The sequence below is a fragment of the Camelus bactrianus genome, chromosome 16, assembly GCF_048773025.1.
Source record: "Camelus bactrianus isolate YW-2024 breed Bactrian camel chromosome 16, ASM4877302v1, whole genome shotgun sequence".
NCBI lineage: Eukaryota > Metazoa > Chordata > Mammalia > Artiodactyla > Camelidae > Camelus > Camelus bactrianus.
Window position 1 is genome coordinate 37,738,561 of NC_133554.1, and position 17,857 is coordinate 37,756,417.

Consider the following 17,857-nt stretch of genomic DNA (forward strand, 5'->3'; position numbering starts at 1 on the left):
TTTCTACACAGTAATCTTGGCAAAATGACTACCTTAAATTAAAAGCATGTACTATGGAAGCAAGCCTGGTCAAAGAAATATATGTGAATGGTTATTATGTAATTTATAATGTTTAAATATTTCTGGTATGTGACAATAAGTATTTATCATTAGAGCAAATTTAAGCAATTACTTTTTAGAAAGACTCAAAACAATTAAGTTCCTCAAATAATATCTATCTACCCAATCAAAAAATAAATACAATCTAAGGCTTTATATACCTTATTTTCCAGCAATCTTTCCTAAACAGATGCACAAACTTTCTAAACATAACACTCTTTCATATTTGTTTTTACTGAAAGTCTTTTAGTTAAAAAGAAGATTAGTATCTTTATATAATTCAAATGCAAAAGCTTGAGATCCCCCCAAAATTTCAGTCACATAAAATACATATGTAAAAACTATAATGAAGCAGTACTAATGTCTAGAGTAAATCTGCTAATACCTAAAGGTCTCTTTTTTTTTTTTTTTTTTTTTTTTACCTCGTAAGACATTTCACATCATCATCTGCCGCTTGGTTTGATGTTCCCATAACCCAGTCTGTCAGGTATTCTACCATCTTATTCCTACAGAATGGCAGAGAAAAGGAAAACAGCAAACAATTTTTTTAAAATCACACATTTTAGTCAAATAAGAATTTTTAAAAGTGCAAGTAATTTGCCAAATCACCCAGGCAACATGACAATTTCATAAAAGAGATACTGCTATCACAAAGCTAACAGTGAGAAGGGCACAAACTTGGGCACAAAGAAGGGCAACTTGATATGGATCGACCACATTAGCCCTTAGCGATGGTATCCATTTGGAAACAGAGTCAAATTCTTTGCTCAAGTGTAGTATAACCTGAGGAAAAGGGGTAACACTATCATGGGCACAAAGCTTTGGGAAAGTTGAAAAGACATGAAGACAAAAGCATATAAAATGCTCCTTTTCCACCTTCCCCGCTTCCCATGATAACCATGTGCCTACTATTTTTCTGCCCTTCACTAAATAAGATTTACAAGGCCCTACTTTGCTCTTTTGAGAACTCACCTAAATTTCATCTCTTGACAAAATGAGAGGTCGTCTCTCCTTGCCATCATTACCTCAACTAACTGACACAGTTTTGTTTTTATTTGAATTGCATGGACCATATTCCCAAGCACACGAACATACCTATTTAGACACAGAAACATTAAAAAAAATTACCAGATATAAACAAAAGAGAAGGTTTTCTAAATGCTTTAATCTCTAAGTAAAATGATGAAATGTAACCATAAAAGCTATAAGATTTCCATTTGCTTATATGAGAAATTACATAACTTCTAGTTACCCTACTGTCACACCCTAATTTGGGTGCAACAACAAAAAAAAGGATGGCAAATTATCTCACTAACTACCAATTATCAATGTGTGCCTGCTACACTTCAGTAGAATGCTTACCTGACCAGATTTAACATCATTGTTTCAATGCTAGCTTGCCCCAGATGTTCAGAGCTGCCTTCAGTATGATTATCTAGTAAGTTCTTCATTATAGCTATGGTTTGCTCCACAAATTGAGTATTGGTGTCAGTCAATAAAACCTATACAGACGACAAAACACATCTGGGGAATCAATACACAGCAGACAGACCACAGAGAGATGAAGCTGTCTGATCTAAACGTCATACACTTGCAGAAATGCACCCACAGGCATATATCCAAACAGGTACAAAGAATCACACAGACTCTCATACCCATACTCAAAACACTGATAACCCCAGACACATCTATGCCCTAGAGTCCCTAAAAAGCAAACTGATTCCTACATTAGATGATTCTTCTTTCTGCAATTTTTGTCCTGTTTTTTTTAAATTGTAAGTGAAAGTTCATGCCAGTATCTAAATTAAATAATCTAAAAGAAAAAAAGCTTCATTATTTCAAATGAGTCACTCTATTCATAGGGAAAGGTGAAAAATAAAGCAGAGAACACTTTACCTGTCCTTGGGAGTCAAAAAACTTGCTGATGGTATTCTTCAACTTATTGAAGAGCATTGGATAAAGAGCAGGACTCAGTTCTAGACCCACCAGATCCTTAACATTAGTCCGTATCTGAAGTCCCACTTTCTCATGGTTACAGACCATTAAGGATAGCAGCCGATCCATAAATTTGCTGACAGGTGTATCTGCGTTTCCCTCTGAGGACATCACTGAAATCATGGAACCCTTGCGTTCACTGACTGGGCCCATGGGTGGGCTATAGGTTGCCAGGCCAGAATTGCTTCTCTGCTGCAGGCACACTCCCCCAAGGGCACAAAGGAAGCCAGTCATGTTGATCCATTCTTGCAGGGAGTCTGTGTCAGACAAATCTATGGATCCTCCTCCACTCACATGAGACATTCGCCTCTTAACAATGGTCTTGTGAAGGCTTTCAGCAGCCTAAACACAAAAGTTTTATGGAAAGCATGAATTCAATCTAAATTGGTTGAGAGATCTGACAAATTACATTTTATACAACATTACTACCATGACAAAAAAAACATTTTTTACATTTAAAAAATCCAAGTCTTCACTTTGCCATTTCTAGTCACATCAAGGTTGTCATACTGCTTGAGTATGGTAAGTCTTAACGTACAGAAATGAGGGTAGTGATAAACACAGATCCAGTATCAGATATAGAAGGTGGTGATGGACTGCGGCTCAGAAAGGAACATACTCTCAGAATATTTGCTTATATTGATTCCTGGACACAGAGGTAATATCTATGCTGCTTTAAGGACTATAAGCATTTGGAGATTTTAACCAAGTAGTGTGTGAACTTATTAACTTAGTGCCTGCCCAAGGTCACATGCTCCAGGATCAGTTTTGTAAACATTGTACTACTATTAACATAGATTCCACATGGCAAGATGAGACTAACTAAACAGAAGAACCACTGAATGTAGAAGAGTGGAATGAAGGAGTTCAGACAGACAAAACTCAATAGGAAAAAAAAACTCATACTCCACAAAAATCTGTAATCTGACAGAGGAGGAATCTTCTAGGAGTTCTGATCCTTTTAAGTTTATGGAATAGAGATGAGAAAGAAAAACTCATACTATGTGTGGCAAAAAATTTTTTTAATCCAATTTCTGTTACATACTGCTTATAAGCATAATACTCATCTTACTACAGAGGATGTTAACCTAAGAAAGCAACATATTAGGGACATTCTGTGATATGAATGATGTAGAAGTACCACTGCATTTGCTTCATTATGTATGTTTTGTGGGAAAAATGGCCTGTCATGGATTGCTTTGAATATGGAACTCCTAAAACTCTGCCATTTATAGCACATGGATTTACTGTAGCTTTATCTAATATTAGAATATGGCTATATCTCTGCCATCATGCAGCACATCAGCCCTTTCAGGACTTATATTATCAGATATTTATGCAAGTTCTCTGATTAGAACTTAAGACAGAGTACGGCTGACGACACAGATAATGTGAGCACAGTGAGAGAACCACTGGATACATTACACTTTGATACATAAACCTAGATCTTGCATTTAAGTCCTTCATGTGACCTACTTTGATGAAGAGGTTAGTTGGGGGCTAAGTCAGATAATGAATCAACTTCACACCTTCAACAATGTATGCAATAATGAATCACTGGTATCAAACACAGAAACTTCATTGCAGGATGACTTGCAGACTGGCTTAGAAGCAGCAATATAGTAGAGCATATATATGGACCAAAATTTCTCACTGAGATTATCAAACATTTGTCAAGTGATTCTGAATTTTTTAGCAGTGGAAGGATGACTGAGTACTTAGCACATTACTACATTTGGGCTGCAGCACAGCTGAAACACTGTAGTTGGGTCTATACATTACTTACTTTCTTTATGCATTAAGAATTTGGATCCAGTACCACACAGACATCTCCTTAACCTGGTTTCAGCTCTTGAGCCAAGTGTTCAAACTGAACAGACATTGTACAAGGCATTGATGTTAATTAAAGCATTATGGAATAATGTACTAGTGCAAAGGCTCAGCTATCTAAACAGAGTTCTTCCGCATCTTTATTAAATACTTCCCATTGAAAATAAGAGGAGGAAGAGCTCAGAAGACCCACTTCATCACCTTGGTCACCTGCCGTTAGTCCTCAAAGCAGCGTTAACAGTAAAACCCACCAAACTGGAGGCAGTGGTGTTGAAATGGATGAGCAAATTATACACAGAACCAAACATATGCAACAGCAACTTTCAGACACAAAGAAATTCATGCAAGGAAGTTCTAACAAAACTGCCAACAGTAGTGAAGATGCAAGCAGTCATCCTGGTAGCAAGAGTGGGCATAGTGACAGATCTAGCAATGAGGTGAATTCTAGTAATGTAAGCCCGTCAGCTGGGAGCCCTGGCAGTGAGGTACAGTCAGAAGACATTGCAGATTGGAAGCCCTTAAAGAAGATGAAAGTGATGATGGTCATAATCCTCCTACAACTAGCTGTGGTACAGATATTCAGAATAGAAAGTTAGAAAGTCAAGCAGGCATTTGCTTAGAGGATTCCCAAGGCCTATCAGCAAGCAACGGAACAGGAAAGGACATGGTTTTCAACACGGAGTCAATGCTATCAGTAGATAATCGAATACAAATGTTAGATGCCTGTTCACACTCTGAAGACACAGAACATATGTGAGAGGAAATGAATGCTGCTCATATAAACACAAATACCTCAGAAATCTTGTAGTACTACATGCACTGGGGACTTTCTTGGGACTACTGGAAATGAATTATTTGCTTGTCGGCTATTTAGCATCATTACATTCAGCACCACTAACATCACCATCACAACAGGGATATGACTGACGGTAAGCATAGTGCAGAAGATGTCAGCTGTAGTAGCTCCCAGGTCAGTGCAAAATCAGGAGAAAAAAAAAAGGCTGATTTTGATAGTGAAGAAGCTGGGTGTGATGAGGATCTAGGCCAGATTAATTCATATGGAGAGCTAACATCTCATCTCTAACAACATCTTGCCAATTTAGCATCTGTTTACCATGAACATCTTAGTCAAGGACCTATAATTCATAAACATCAACTCAACAGTAATTCTGTGAAAGACATTTAACTTGGATACTGTTTGGAAGAAAGGAAAAATCTTGTTGTGGGATATAGTCCAAGATGATGATGCAGTTATCTTTTTGAAGGATTAATAAATGAAGCAGAGAAATTTCTCTGTTCCTTAACATGTTGGTTTACAGGGATAGACCTGAATGAGACTCACTGAAAGATGACTTGAAAATTTAGGAAACAACAGGCAAATAGGAATTTAAAAAAATTTTATGCAGTAGTCAAAGTTCATTTTGTATATTCTTATCAACTAGGTATGGTAAATTCATAGCATTTAATATACCATTACCAATCTATTTTTTAATAATTATGATTTTCATATTAGGTTTAAAGACTTTTCCCTAACAGGGTTCATATTTTATCACTGTCTTGCTTTTTTCAGCACTTCCCTTGATTAGATCCCTTCCAACAGAAACAAAGGAATGATAATAATCCTTATTTTCCTCTTGACCCTGGTAACATAGTGGTGATTATTCTGTTTTCAAATTACAATTCAATGTTCTTAAACTGTGTCATATTATATATAAAAGAAGCTAAATAAACGAAGTTAAACTGAACCTGAAATATAAACATCATGATAATGACATTGTTCTTCCACCTAGGGGATCTTTTGTTTCTTGACTTACATAGTGCATGCAGAATTAGGTTAGTGTTTTTTCTTCAGTTTGAATTCTGCTGTATATTTATATACTTCTTACTAGGGCTCAAATGATTACTACAAGTTGCATGATTTTCAGTTCTATTCCACTGGTACAATTTCAGGTTTCCTTTGTCTTATTCTGCTTTGATAATATTGTTCCATTCTCTGACATAGTGAATTCAGTTATTAATTGAATATACTACATTATATTACATTATATTATATGTTTTCAGTTTACCTCTGTCCAGGCCTGATATAAATGTTTAATTTTATTGAATATTTAAGTACTTCAAAATATTTTTCATCTAACTGAATTAGAAAAGTATGTATAATATTTTATTTCTTACTTTTAGTCTTTAAAGGGCTATAATTTGAACAATCACAATAGCAAAATTGCTTGTTCATGCAGGTATAAGAAACCACTAACAGACCCCTGTTAGTGGATTAACTGCCTCATTTGGTATGTATTCTTTAAAAAGAATGCTTTTAATGGTTGGATAATATTTCACCATTTATATGGGTATTATAGCAGTTCATATAAAAATGTTAGTTGTCTTTTAAAAGTCTTTGTGAAACTACTGAACAGTTTTTTTATGTGATTGTATCCACTTATATTCCCCTATATGTGTATCTGCATACCCTGTGACCCAGTAATTCTAATTCAATGCTAACTGCGTGCCTTACAGAAATACATCCAGAAGGTCAGCAAAAGACACAGGCAAGAATACCCATAGCAGCAATAACTAAATAGCCTTTGTATAGCCATCCAATGCGAAAAAAGAAGAGAAAGGAAAATTAAATTGTGGACTGTTAAAGGAAATAATACATTGCAGTAACAGTGGATGAACTATAACTACAAGCAATACTGTGGCTGAACCCCACAAACATTATATTGAGTGAGAGAAGTCAGATATTACAGTGTATTTCTATTACTCCACTTACATAAGTTTATAAACAGGAAAATAACTGTATTTAGTTAGCATAATGGTTACTCTTGGTCATTAGTGACTGGAAGGGGCACAATGACGGGTTCTGGGATGCTGGTAATGATTTCTTTCTTTTCTTTTTTTTTTTTTTTAATCTAAGACCTTTATTAATAAGTGCTTGCAGTTTGTTGACCTTTTTTTTTTTTTAAATCAAGCTGTAAACTTTTATTACAAATTAAAAATGAGGTTTTTAAAAATCTTAAGTTGACCAGATATGAAACAATTTAAAAATCTTTAAAGGTGTATTGAGAAAAAACAGGCTTTTTTTTTTCTTGATGTAGGTGCTGGTTGCAGGTATGTTCACCTCCTAATATTCTGCACTATCACTTCGATTTACACATATTTTTGTATAAATGTTATGCTTCAATTTAAAAAAATGAGAAAAATGCAAAAATCAGTTTAAAGTAATAAATCCAAACATAAGATTATCATATACATTTTTAAAGAGCCACTAACTTATTTTTGTCATAGACTACTATAATCAATCCAGAATATCAAGTTTTTTTAAAAAAGCTTTGTTTCACATAAATGAACTTTGCAAACATTATGCTAAGTGAAAGGAACCAGTCACTAAAGATCATATATTGCATGATTCCATTTATGTGAAATGTCCAGAACAGGCAAGTCTACTGAGACAGAAAGTAGATTAGTGGTTGCCGAGGGCTGGGGGCAGGGGATAGGGGAAAGGGGGAAGGTTAGGGAATGATAGCTAAAGGGTATAGGTTTTTATTAAATTGTGGTGATGGTTGCACAATTCTGTGAATATACTAAAAACCACTGAATCATACATTTTAAACAGATGAATTGTAGAGTATGTGAATATATCTCAATAAAAGTTACCAAAAAGAAGGTTTCATTCTAAAGACACATGTTCCCTCCAAATAGTGATACTGGGTACAAATTTTTGCTTCACAAAAACATAACATTTTTTTCTTGTTCTAATTTAAGCATGACAAGAAAATAACAATGGGGGACTAATGAGTTTTTCTAAAACATCTAATAATAAGAGCAAAATGGCCATTACAAATCAAATGTACACAAAGATCAACTAACTTAAATTTTGAGGGTAACAGATGATAATAGTTGATGAATGAAATGTCCAAACTTAAAAATTTCATTTAACCTATGGGTTCAATCTTCTGGAATTAGAATACCTAGTAAAATAGTAAAATTGTATTGTTTCAATTTTAATTTATTTTTCTCTACCTTTGTTATCCCTTTCCTGAAAATTCTGTGAAATACTCTGATGGAGAAAGAGAAAGAAAAGAGGCGAAAGGAATGGTCTCTACCATAAATCATCTCTAGCTCAGTGCTATCCAGTATTTCCACAACGATGGAAACATTTTATATCAGTGCTGTCCAAGATAGTATTCAATTTCCATGTGTGGCTATTGTATGATAGAGAAACTGAATTTTTAATCATATTTAATTTTAATTTAAGTTAAATTTTAATTTAACTAATGGCTAGTGGCTACCATATTAGACAGTGCAGGTTTAGGTGAACCACACCTAAGTATCAGTCTTAAGACAACTACACACTTACTATACTAAGAGTGACTCACAAAAGACTACTAAAGTGAAGTACATATGTTTAGCAGATCAATTAACAAGACAAAGTCAACTTTACGAACTCACCTGGCCATCTTCCATTTTGGCTTTTGGGTAGTTGAGGATTAGTTTTGTAGCTTGTTCCCACTTTGCATGTGTATCTTCCCAAGCCTAAAATGAAGGAAATTACCACTTGAAAGCAACTTTAAACCCAGAGCTAAAAATCAATCAGTAATAGACAGGTCTCAAATTTGGTATGTATAATATTCCTCTTGTAATACGCACATATCTTAGATTTGCTTCAAAAGATATTCCTGGTCACATATACTTATCATGAGGCTTCTAAAACTGAGGGTCGGGGGCCCAGAAAGGATATTCTGTTGCTAAGGGCATACCTCAGTGTTTCCCGCAGTGGGATGCTCAATTCGCCGTAGTAGTGCCATCACTCTTTTCTGAAGTGCTGCTCTTCCTAAGCAAGGACAACAGAAAATCAACTTACTTCACTTAGAGCCCTGCTTGTCAATGGGGAACCTGGCAAGCCCAACTCCAAAGGCTGAGTAGGAGGAGTGGAATGATTCATTCATTCACTTCAAATGACAAAGCTGAATACTTCCTTTTACCAGCCTCACAGGAAAGGGGTATTTAACTTGGATTCCACAATGTCCACAGCCTAAAATAGCTTTCCCCACCTATAATTACTCAAAACATGTATCAGTGTGTTTGAAACTCCACTATATACAGTTCAGAGTAAATTACATAATCTATAACTGAAAGCAATCTATACTGCCAGCTTTTGAACAAATATATAGCATATTAGAAACTCAGTGAGAAATTAACAACTTATTTCAAATGCTATTCAGTTTCACCTTACCTTGTGCAGAAAAGGATTTCAGGTAGGCTATTTGAATTAGCCCTGTAAACTTACAAAGTAGTGATCTTAAATATATTCCTACATTCCTAAAGCAATCAGATGTCATGTGATTAAAGACAGACTGAGTGAAAAAACATTATCCACATTTACCTGTTGACATCATATTGCTGACAGAGGCAAATTCCATGAATGTGTTATAGTTGGGCAAGAAGTTGTGCACTGATACTTCATCCACTCCACACCGGATATCCGCTTCCTCACAGAGGTGACGAAAACAGGACATGGCAACCAGAACAGCTTCAGTGTCAGGGCTCCACAGAAACATGTACAGGGCCACCTCTAGTTTGGTCTGGGCTTGTCGGCATATTGGTGGGGTTCCACTGCACCCTGCTGCACTATCCTGGAAGTCAGGAGTGGGAGGCAACTTTGCAACTTACATAATTTTATCTACAAAACCCAATAATGAAACAAACTATGTGCCCTATATGTCTGCATACAATAACTCACAAGACCTTTCCCCTTTAACCATGATAGAATTTTCAAACTCCAAAATACCTCATCTGAATGAGAAATCAGATTATTTAGACCAGCCTAATACTACTATCTGTCCAATTTCAAACATAATAGGTGTTATCCTATTCTACATTCCAGAAATGAAGAAGATTAAGTTTCATATGAACACAAATAAAACATGTGTAACATAAATCAGCTCAATGAAAAAAATGTAACACACTTATTAGTCAATTATAAATGACACAGGATGAGGAAGTAACATGAAATTCTATTCACTCAGGGGGAAGAAATAAAATAATTATACAGCAATACTGACTAAAAATAAGGACACAAATAAAAACTAAACATTGCTTAGAAGATATACTTGGTTCTGGATAACATATTCCCAAAACACAAAATACAGAAATCCTCTTTTGCAAAATGAATGCAAATTCCATATGTAAGGTAGACAATAGTAAGTACCACACTGCTTAGTAGTTGTTTTTTTCCTCGAGAAGATTATATTTTAAAATAGGGACAAAAAAAGCTTTGGTCTGGAATAGAAACTCTTCTGTACTGATTTGATATTTTCACCTGCATTATGACATTTTTAAAGAGAATTGAGCACACACAAATCATTAAAACACTTATGTATAACATCAAGCAAAATGCTTTTTCTCCCAGTAAATCTGTACTTTTTTTAATTGATAGAACTTTTAAACTTCTGGGAGTATGAGTGATCTTTCTCATGGGATAGAGATTTATAATAACCATAGCTTCCGTTATAGCTTTTAAGTGTCAAACAGTCAACTGCTGTTTACACATAATCTCATTTAATCCTCACAATCCTGGGGCAGAAATGATTATTATTCCCACTTTAAAGCTGAGGAACTGAATCAAAGATATTAGGAACTTGCCTGAGGTTCCACAAAGAGCAGTGATAGAACTAAAAGCTAAGCAGATCTTTGCTAAGCTGCTATTACTGAAGTTCATTCCGAAAAAAACACAGAGCACAGATGATGATACAAGAAAACTACAAAAGCAGCTCCTTACCATGGATGAGTTTCCTTTCCCTTTCCGGAGAGAGGTTCCAGGAGTACAAGTACGTAGTAACTCTTCATGATCCATGGACATCTGACTGGTATTTCCACTTGAAGGAACATCACATCCTACTCCATAAAGGAAGAGAAAGTGACAGGAACTTCTATCTGCCTGCTAGAAAGAAGAAGTAAGTAAGCCTTTTCAAAGCACTGGTAACCAAGAGAAATAAATTCTTAATATGAGTTGTCTTTCTGTTTGAGACTATCCTGGAAAACCTCTCCTTCCAACTCCTACTACCCTCATTTTGAGGAACACTCACTAGAAATCCAATAGTACAAGTAATACTTGCTCAGTGTCTTTGAAATTCCTCTAAGCTTTCCACTCTTCAAATCATCAGAATCAACAGATTCTAGATATACAAATTAACATGGACACAAATAAAACATCAACAACATAAATCTATCATATGAAAAGTATAATGTAACTCTCAGTCGATTATAAATGACAAAGATTTCCTCCCATAAGATTTATATCCTGTGTTATGTCAGGATAATTGGAAGCTGACTCTACAGGGATTAAGTTCCTCTGGACCAGTAATTGACACTGGTATATATGCCAAGTATGTTATAAGAGTGACTTCACTGACCAGAGGACAACAGATTCATTAATGGATTACTAATGCTTATATTCTGGAGAATTATACCATAGGCAAGGGCATGAAACTCTTAAGTCTAATCTTGTTCCTTACCTTAGGAGTAATGCTAAATTCCACTATATTAACACACTAAGATAAGCCAGAAGTGAATAAATCCAACCAACCATTAGCCCACTTCTACACAAAAAAAATTTAATAAGCCGCATGATACACTGAAAAGCATATGCATTTGATACATTTAAGATTTCTCATAGATTCTACCCATTCTAGAAATAGATAAAAATTCATTGAATCAAATAGTACTAAAACTATGCCATAATAAAAGAATTTTTTAATTAACTAACTATAGAAACTGTATGTTAAAAGAAATTTAAGGCTCTACTCTCTCCCCTAAAATTCTGTCACCATCAGGGAGATATACACAAAATGTTATGGTAGCTCACAGAGAAAAAAATGTGACAATGAGTGTGTATATGTCCATGTATGACTGAAAAATTGTGCTGAACACTGGAATTTGACACATTGTAAAATGATTATAAATCAATAAAAAATGTTAAAATCCTGTCACCATGCTTCAGTAGGTCAGAATCAAAACTTTTTACTCAACCCTAAGGAAAAAGACTCCTGATATTTGCAAGAGGTGAAAGCTCTCAGGCAGGAAAAAACAAAAAAACAAAAAAAAACCCTAGATTGAGGACCCTCAACCTCTTCCCTTCAGCTTCTTTATAAATATAGATAACATTCTCTGGACCACCCTAGCTACAAGATTCAAGTCTATTTTGGGGGGTGGGGAGGTAATTAGATTTATTTATTATTATTTTTTAACTGGAGGCACCAGGGATTGAACCCAGGACCTTGTGCACACAAAGCATGCGCTCTACCACTTGAGCTATGCCCCCCCTGCCAAGATTCAAGTCTTATGTATAAATCTGAGGGGAGAGATAGAATATGTTCCTCAATCTTCCTTTATTATATATAGTAGCCCCCATTCCTCCTAGGACTCTCCCAGAGTCCTGCTTAACTCAACTAGAATTTATCAGGATTGTGGCTTTAAGGTTAGAGCCTTAGAATAATTTTTAATGTGTTGATACATCAGCCGTTGTCTTCTGCACATGTATTTCCCTTGAAGACTTTGTAGGAGGGAGGAGCTGAATCAGGACTTAATTTGTCTAATAAACACTCTCCTAATCTTGTCTCATTATATTATTACAAATATTCTTCCTTTTGAAAGATGTTATACGCTTACCTTATTTTTAAGAAGAAATTTATTCCTGCAGATCAAGATTTCCCGCAACCATTTGAGAATTTCTGTGCTACTAAGCATTTGATGGCTAGTTAATTTCTTGCAGATGTAAAAAAGCATTTGTGAGCTGCAGAAACATAAAGGTCATTGTTACCAGCATTGTCAACAAACAACTTAATGCAGATACAATCAGTACATAAAGAATGGCATTCTCATAATGGACAAAGTTTAGAGAAGGCTATTTTCCTTTCAAGCACTTATTTTAGAGAAATATTATCAAAATGTTAAAGTTATGATAATCATAGGAAGTAAGAATACAGATTATGTTTTTCTAAAAAAGGAAGTATTTCTAGGCCTCCTACTCTCCCAGCTCCCCATTGTTTCATCCATGCATCTCATCCTTGCAGAGGACTCAAGAAGAAATGACAGATTAGGTGCACAACACAGACTGTATGCAAACCTAGTGGCTCTAGAGCAGACGTCTGCAAACTGCCTACAGGCCAAACCCAGTCCATCATTTGCTTTTGCAAATAAAGTTTTACTGGAACATGGCCACACCCCACTCTTTTATTTACATATTGTCCATAGCTACCTTCATATGCCAACAGAATTAAATAGTTATAAAAGAGACAACCTGGCCCTTTAGATAAAAACTATGTGCTTATTTCTACTCTACAGCTGCACTCTCCAACACAGGAGCCACTAGCCAGCCACATGTGGCTACTGAGCATTTGAAATGTGGTTCTCTAGTGTGAAGCATACCAAGTTTTTAAAAATTTATGAAAAAAAGAATGTAAAATACCTTTTAGTTTTCATATTGATAATATGTTGAAATAATATTCTAGATATATATAGAGTTAAAAATATATTAAATTAATTTTACCTATTTCTTTTTGCTTTTTAATGTGACAGCTAGAAAATTTTTATTTACGTATGTAATTCACATTACATCACTATCAAAGAACACAGCTCTAGAATCTAGATTTTAACTCAGCTGCCAAGTGACTTAGTGTACCCACTTCTATGATAATGACAAAACCTGAGGCTTACATACTTACATTTTTCCCAATGTGTTACCTTTGTGCTCACTGAAAGGTAGTAATTTAAATAAATCAAGGAAATAAATTATAAAATTCTGTATTTTTTTTGCCTTCTAAGAAGATATTCACTATAAATTCACCCAACAAAAACACTAGTATTGTGAAAAATGTTTGACAGATCATAGTTTAAAAAATAAACTATTAATGTTGTAAAGTTTTAAAACTCTAAGGTTATAACTGTAAAAATCAATTTAAAACACAGCTGTGACCACATAAAAATCTGAAAGAGAAGAGAATATACCAAATAATAGTACTTATGGTTGGGTAATAAAATTTAGCACAACTTTTAAAAATTTATTTTATAAACTGCTGTGACAATGTTCTTATAGTTAAAGCAAGAAATAATCTAATAATTTCAAGTCAAATAAAATAAAGAATCATAAAACCTCTGGAGGTGTAACTGAATAAAGTCTTACAATAAACCAAGTACTACAGAGTTAATATGTGAAGACAAAAAATACAAAATACAATTTCAAATTGAATTTAAAAAATAAGAGTGCAGATACCTAATTTCCCAAAATGTTTCTACAGGAGCATCAGGATTCCACAAATCAATGCTATCTAACTGATGAAGAACCAGCAGAGCCTGAATTTTAATAAAAAAAGAAACAGGGAGAGAGAAGACTTGCTCAAAAAAACTTTGGTAAATCCAAAACTTGAATATTTGTTTTACAAATGCTAACAAGTCAAGCTATTTAATTGTAGTCTCATCATGCAGTATAAGGCAAAAGAGAAAAACTCTGAAGAACCTACATCTCGAGGGAATTTTATATATACATAAAATATACATATATATACACATATAGAATGAAATCATTTTATTCCTATCGTTCTTACTTTAAATGGCAAATATGCATAAAGTCAAATGACTAATGAATTCAGAATAGCAATATATATGTAAAAACTGCTTTAAGACACAAATGAAATAATTTCCTTTTTTATTGAAGTTTATAGTCAGTTTACAACGCTGTGTTAATTTCTGGTGTACAGCATACACATACATATATTCACTTTCATATGCTTTTTCATTATAGGTTACTACAAGATACTGAATACAGTTCCCTGTGCTATACAGAAGAAACCTTTTGTATATTCATTTTATATATAGTAATTAGTATCTGCAAATCTTGAACTCCCAATTTATCCCTTCCCACCCCCTTTCACCACCTGGTAACCGTAAGTTTATTTTCTATGTCTATGCAGCTGTGTCTGTTTTGTAAATAAGTCCATTTGTGTCTTTTTTTAAGATTCCACATATGAGTGATATTATATGGCATTTTTCTTTCTCTTTCTGGCTTACTTCACTTAGAATGACGATCTCCAGGTCCATCCATGTTGCTGCAAATGGAATTATTTTATTCTTTGTTATGGCTAAGTAGTATTCCACTGTACAAATATACTGCAACTACTTTATCCAGTCACCTGTCAATGGACATTTAGGTTGTTTTCATGTCTTGGCTATTGTAAATAGTGCTGCTATGAATAGTGGGGTGCATGCACCTTTTTGAATTAAGGTTTCCTCTGATATATGTCCAGGAGTGTGATTGCTGGATCATATGGTAAGTCTATTTTTAGTTTTTTAAGGAATCTTGTTTTCCATTGCACCAAACTACATTCCCACCAACAGTGTAGAAGGGTTCCCTTTTCTCCGCACCCTTTCCAGCATTTATCATTTGTGGACTTTTGAATGATGGCCATTCTGACTGGTGTGAGGTGATATCTCATTGTAGTTTTGATTTGCATTTCTCTAATTAGCGATATTGTGCATTTTTTTCATGTGCCTATTGACCAGCCAAATAATTTCAATAAGCATCAAAGAACTCTACAGGAAATAAAATTAACTCCCAAGTAAGGAGAGCTCTCTAAAACTAATACATACAACAATATTTTATGTCTAGGCCACAACATAAAGTAGAAGTTATCTTGTTTGCCACAAATTCCTTTGGAACAGAAAGGATAAATTATTTTTCAAAAATGAGAGAAGGGGATGAAAACAGACTTTGCATTTCATAGAGGATTATTCATCCTAAAACATTTAAATTGACCACAGAATTGAAACTGGAATTTGGCTTATAGAACACAAACAAGAATAAACAACTAACATACAATAACATTACTATTAAATGTAAACTAAAGCAATCAAAAGTATAAAGAATAAAACTAGGCTCTTCCTTCAAACTAGCCCTATCCTAACTTCAGTTCTACAATCCTTCCCCAAGACACACACTGTTGAGCTCTGTATAGTCCTCTATGTCCTTGGTCAGCATATTTGTAGGTTTTTTACTCCTCTTTAAAGTCTTTTATTAAAACTCCAATGAAACACTGTTTGGAACACATAATGAGAACTGATTTCTTCTCTTTTAGTCACATGCTTAAATTGCAAGTATAGCTGCAATGATAACCTGTCTCACATGAGGAAAAGATATGAAAATGTCTAACGTGGACACCCTTATAACTCCAAAAGTTGTAAGTTATACGAAGAGCCTATTTTTATTATCTCATTTCAAGTATTTTCACTGTAATTACTTAGAGATACTTAGTGAAAACTGAAATTCACTGTGAGAATCTCCAAAAAATTACATAGTTTATACCTCTCATATTAAGGAAAAACAACACAAATGAACAATTTTGCCACTACTGTATACAAACTTAGTACAATTTACTGACACTTTAAGTGGGAATCCTCTATTTAATATTTTTGTTTGACAAAACATTTTTTGAAATATGAAAACATGTTAATCTTTTTACTGCCTGAATATGATTGTTTTCCTTTCCATTTCTAAATTTTCCATATATGTTTTAACAAAGTTGTAAACACAGTATACTCACGTAACATATCATAAATATTTTTTCACACTGCTGTGTGATCTGCATGGTTCAAAGGACGTTTAACAGTTCACCAAGTTGAAATATCACTCTCTTGTTACTGAATATTAACCCATTCTCTTACTAGTGAATATTTTAAATTCTCTTAATGTTCTATTACAAATAAGAGTAATAAGTATATATGTGTGCAGCTTTTTCCTTTAGAACTGGATTCACAGGATTAAAAAAAATTATAGGAATGGAATTCTTTGGACAAAAAATAATAGACATTTGCACACCTCCTGCCACATACTGTTAAATAGGCTTCCGAAAAGAATGCAAAGAATCTATTATTTTATAGGATCAAGAGCACAAATACAAGCAATGAGTGTAACAATGAGTGTTGAAACATTTTAGGTAAAATGAAGAATAAACAACAAAGCAGCAAGTCTTAAATACATAAGTCAATGAATTTTCACAAATGTATATGCCTCATATAACCATTACCCAGATCAACATTATCAACACCCAGAAGCTTTTTTCACATTCTCTTCTAGTCATTACCTCTTGACAAAAGTAGCTGCTTTCTGACTTCTATAGCCACAGATACTTCTGCCCATTATGAACTTTATGTAAAGGGAATTATACAGCATGTTTTCTTTTGTGTTTTGCTGTTTTCACTCAATATGTCTGTGAGATTCATCCATGCTTTGCACTCAGCAGTAGCTTGTTCTTTTTACATTGTAATCAATGGAATGCATAAATCCAAAACCACTTACCTATTCTACTGTTGATACATTTGAGTTGTTTGCAGCTTTCTGGATTATCACAAATTATACTACTATTAATATTTCTGTATGTCTCTTTTGGTAAATATACATATGCATTTCTGTTGGATACACACTGAGCAGTGGAGGCTAAGTCATATGCTTAGCTTTTGCAGATACTGCAAAACAATTTTTAATAATGGCTGTACTAATTTACATTCCTACTAGCAGAATATGAATGAAAACAAAGTACAGTTGACCCCTGAACAATGTTAGGGGCACTGACCCCTCATGCAGTAGAAAATCCACATATAACTTTCTACTCTCTAAAAACTTAACTACTAATAGCCTACTGTTACCTGGAAGCCTTACCAATAACTGAAACAGTTGATTAACACATATTTTGTATGTCATATGTATTACATACTATATTCTTACAATAAAGTAAGCTAGTAAAAAGTAAATGTTATTAAGAAATCATAAAGAAAATACATTTACAGTACTGTACTGATCAATACTGTAAGTTTACATCCTATTTACAAGATGAATCATCCATCTGTTAGTATCTACAATATTGTCTTCTATGACATAAAACAC

General features: G+C 34.2%; 1 protein-coding gene and 1 non-coding gene across 11 annotated transcripts in view; both read right to left on the reverse strand.

The window, feature by feature from the left end:
- NF1 (neurofibromin 1) overlaps positions 1–17,857 on the reverse strand; it is a 225,348-nt gene that overhangs the window by 114,539 nt on the left and 92,952 nt on the right. For 9 of the 10 annotated variants that reach the window (XR_012499533.1, XM_074343088.1, XM_074343085.1 and 6 more), the window contains 10 exons: positions 14,195–14,274; positions 12,592–12,715; positions 10,703–10,864; positions 9,308–9,557; positions 8,682–8,755; positions 8,374–8,457; positions 1,996–2,436; positions 1,462–1,601; positions 1,072–1,194; positions 522–605 (listed from right to left, as the gene is read on the reverse strand). Coding sequence is in view for 9 of the 10 variants with exons in the window: in XM_074343088.1 (XP_074199189.1) it covers positions 522–605; positions 1,072–1,194; positions 1,462–1,601; positions 1,996–2,436; positions 8,374–8,457; positions 8,682–8,755; positions 9,308–9,557; positions 10,703–10,864; positions 12,592–12,715; positions 14,195–14,274 (1,562 nt within the window). In the remaining variant the exon portion in view is untranslated. The remainder of the gene's footprint in view (positions 1–521; positions 606–1,071; positions 1,195–1,461; positions 1,602–1,995; positions 2,437–8,373; positions 8,458–8,681; positions 8,756–9,307; positions 9,558–10,702; positions 10,865–12,591; positions 12,716–14,194; positions 14,275–17,857) is intronic. The other variant, XM_074343083.1, reaches the window with a different exon arrangement.
- TRNAT-UGU (transfer RNA threonine (anticodon UGU)) lies at positions 12,172–12,244 on the reverse strand. The gene has a single exon. It is a non-coding gene; the product is annotated as a tRNA-Thr (tRNA).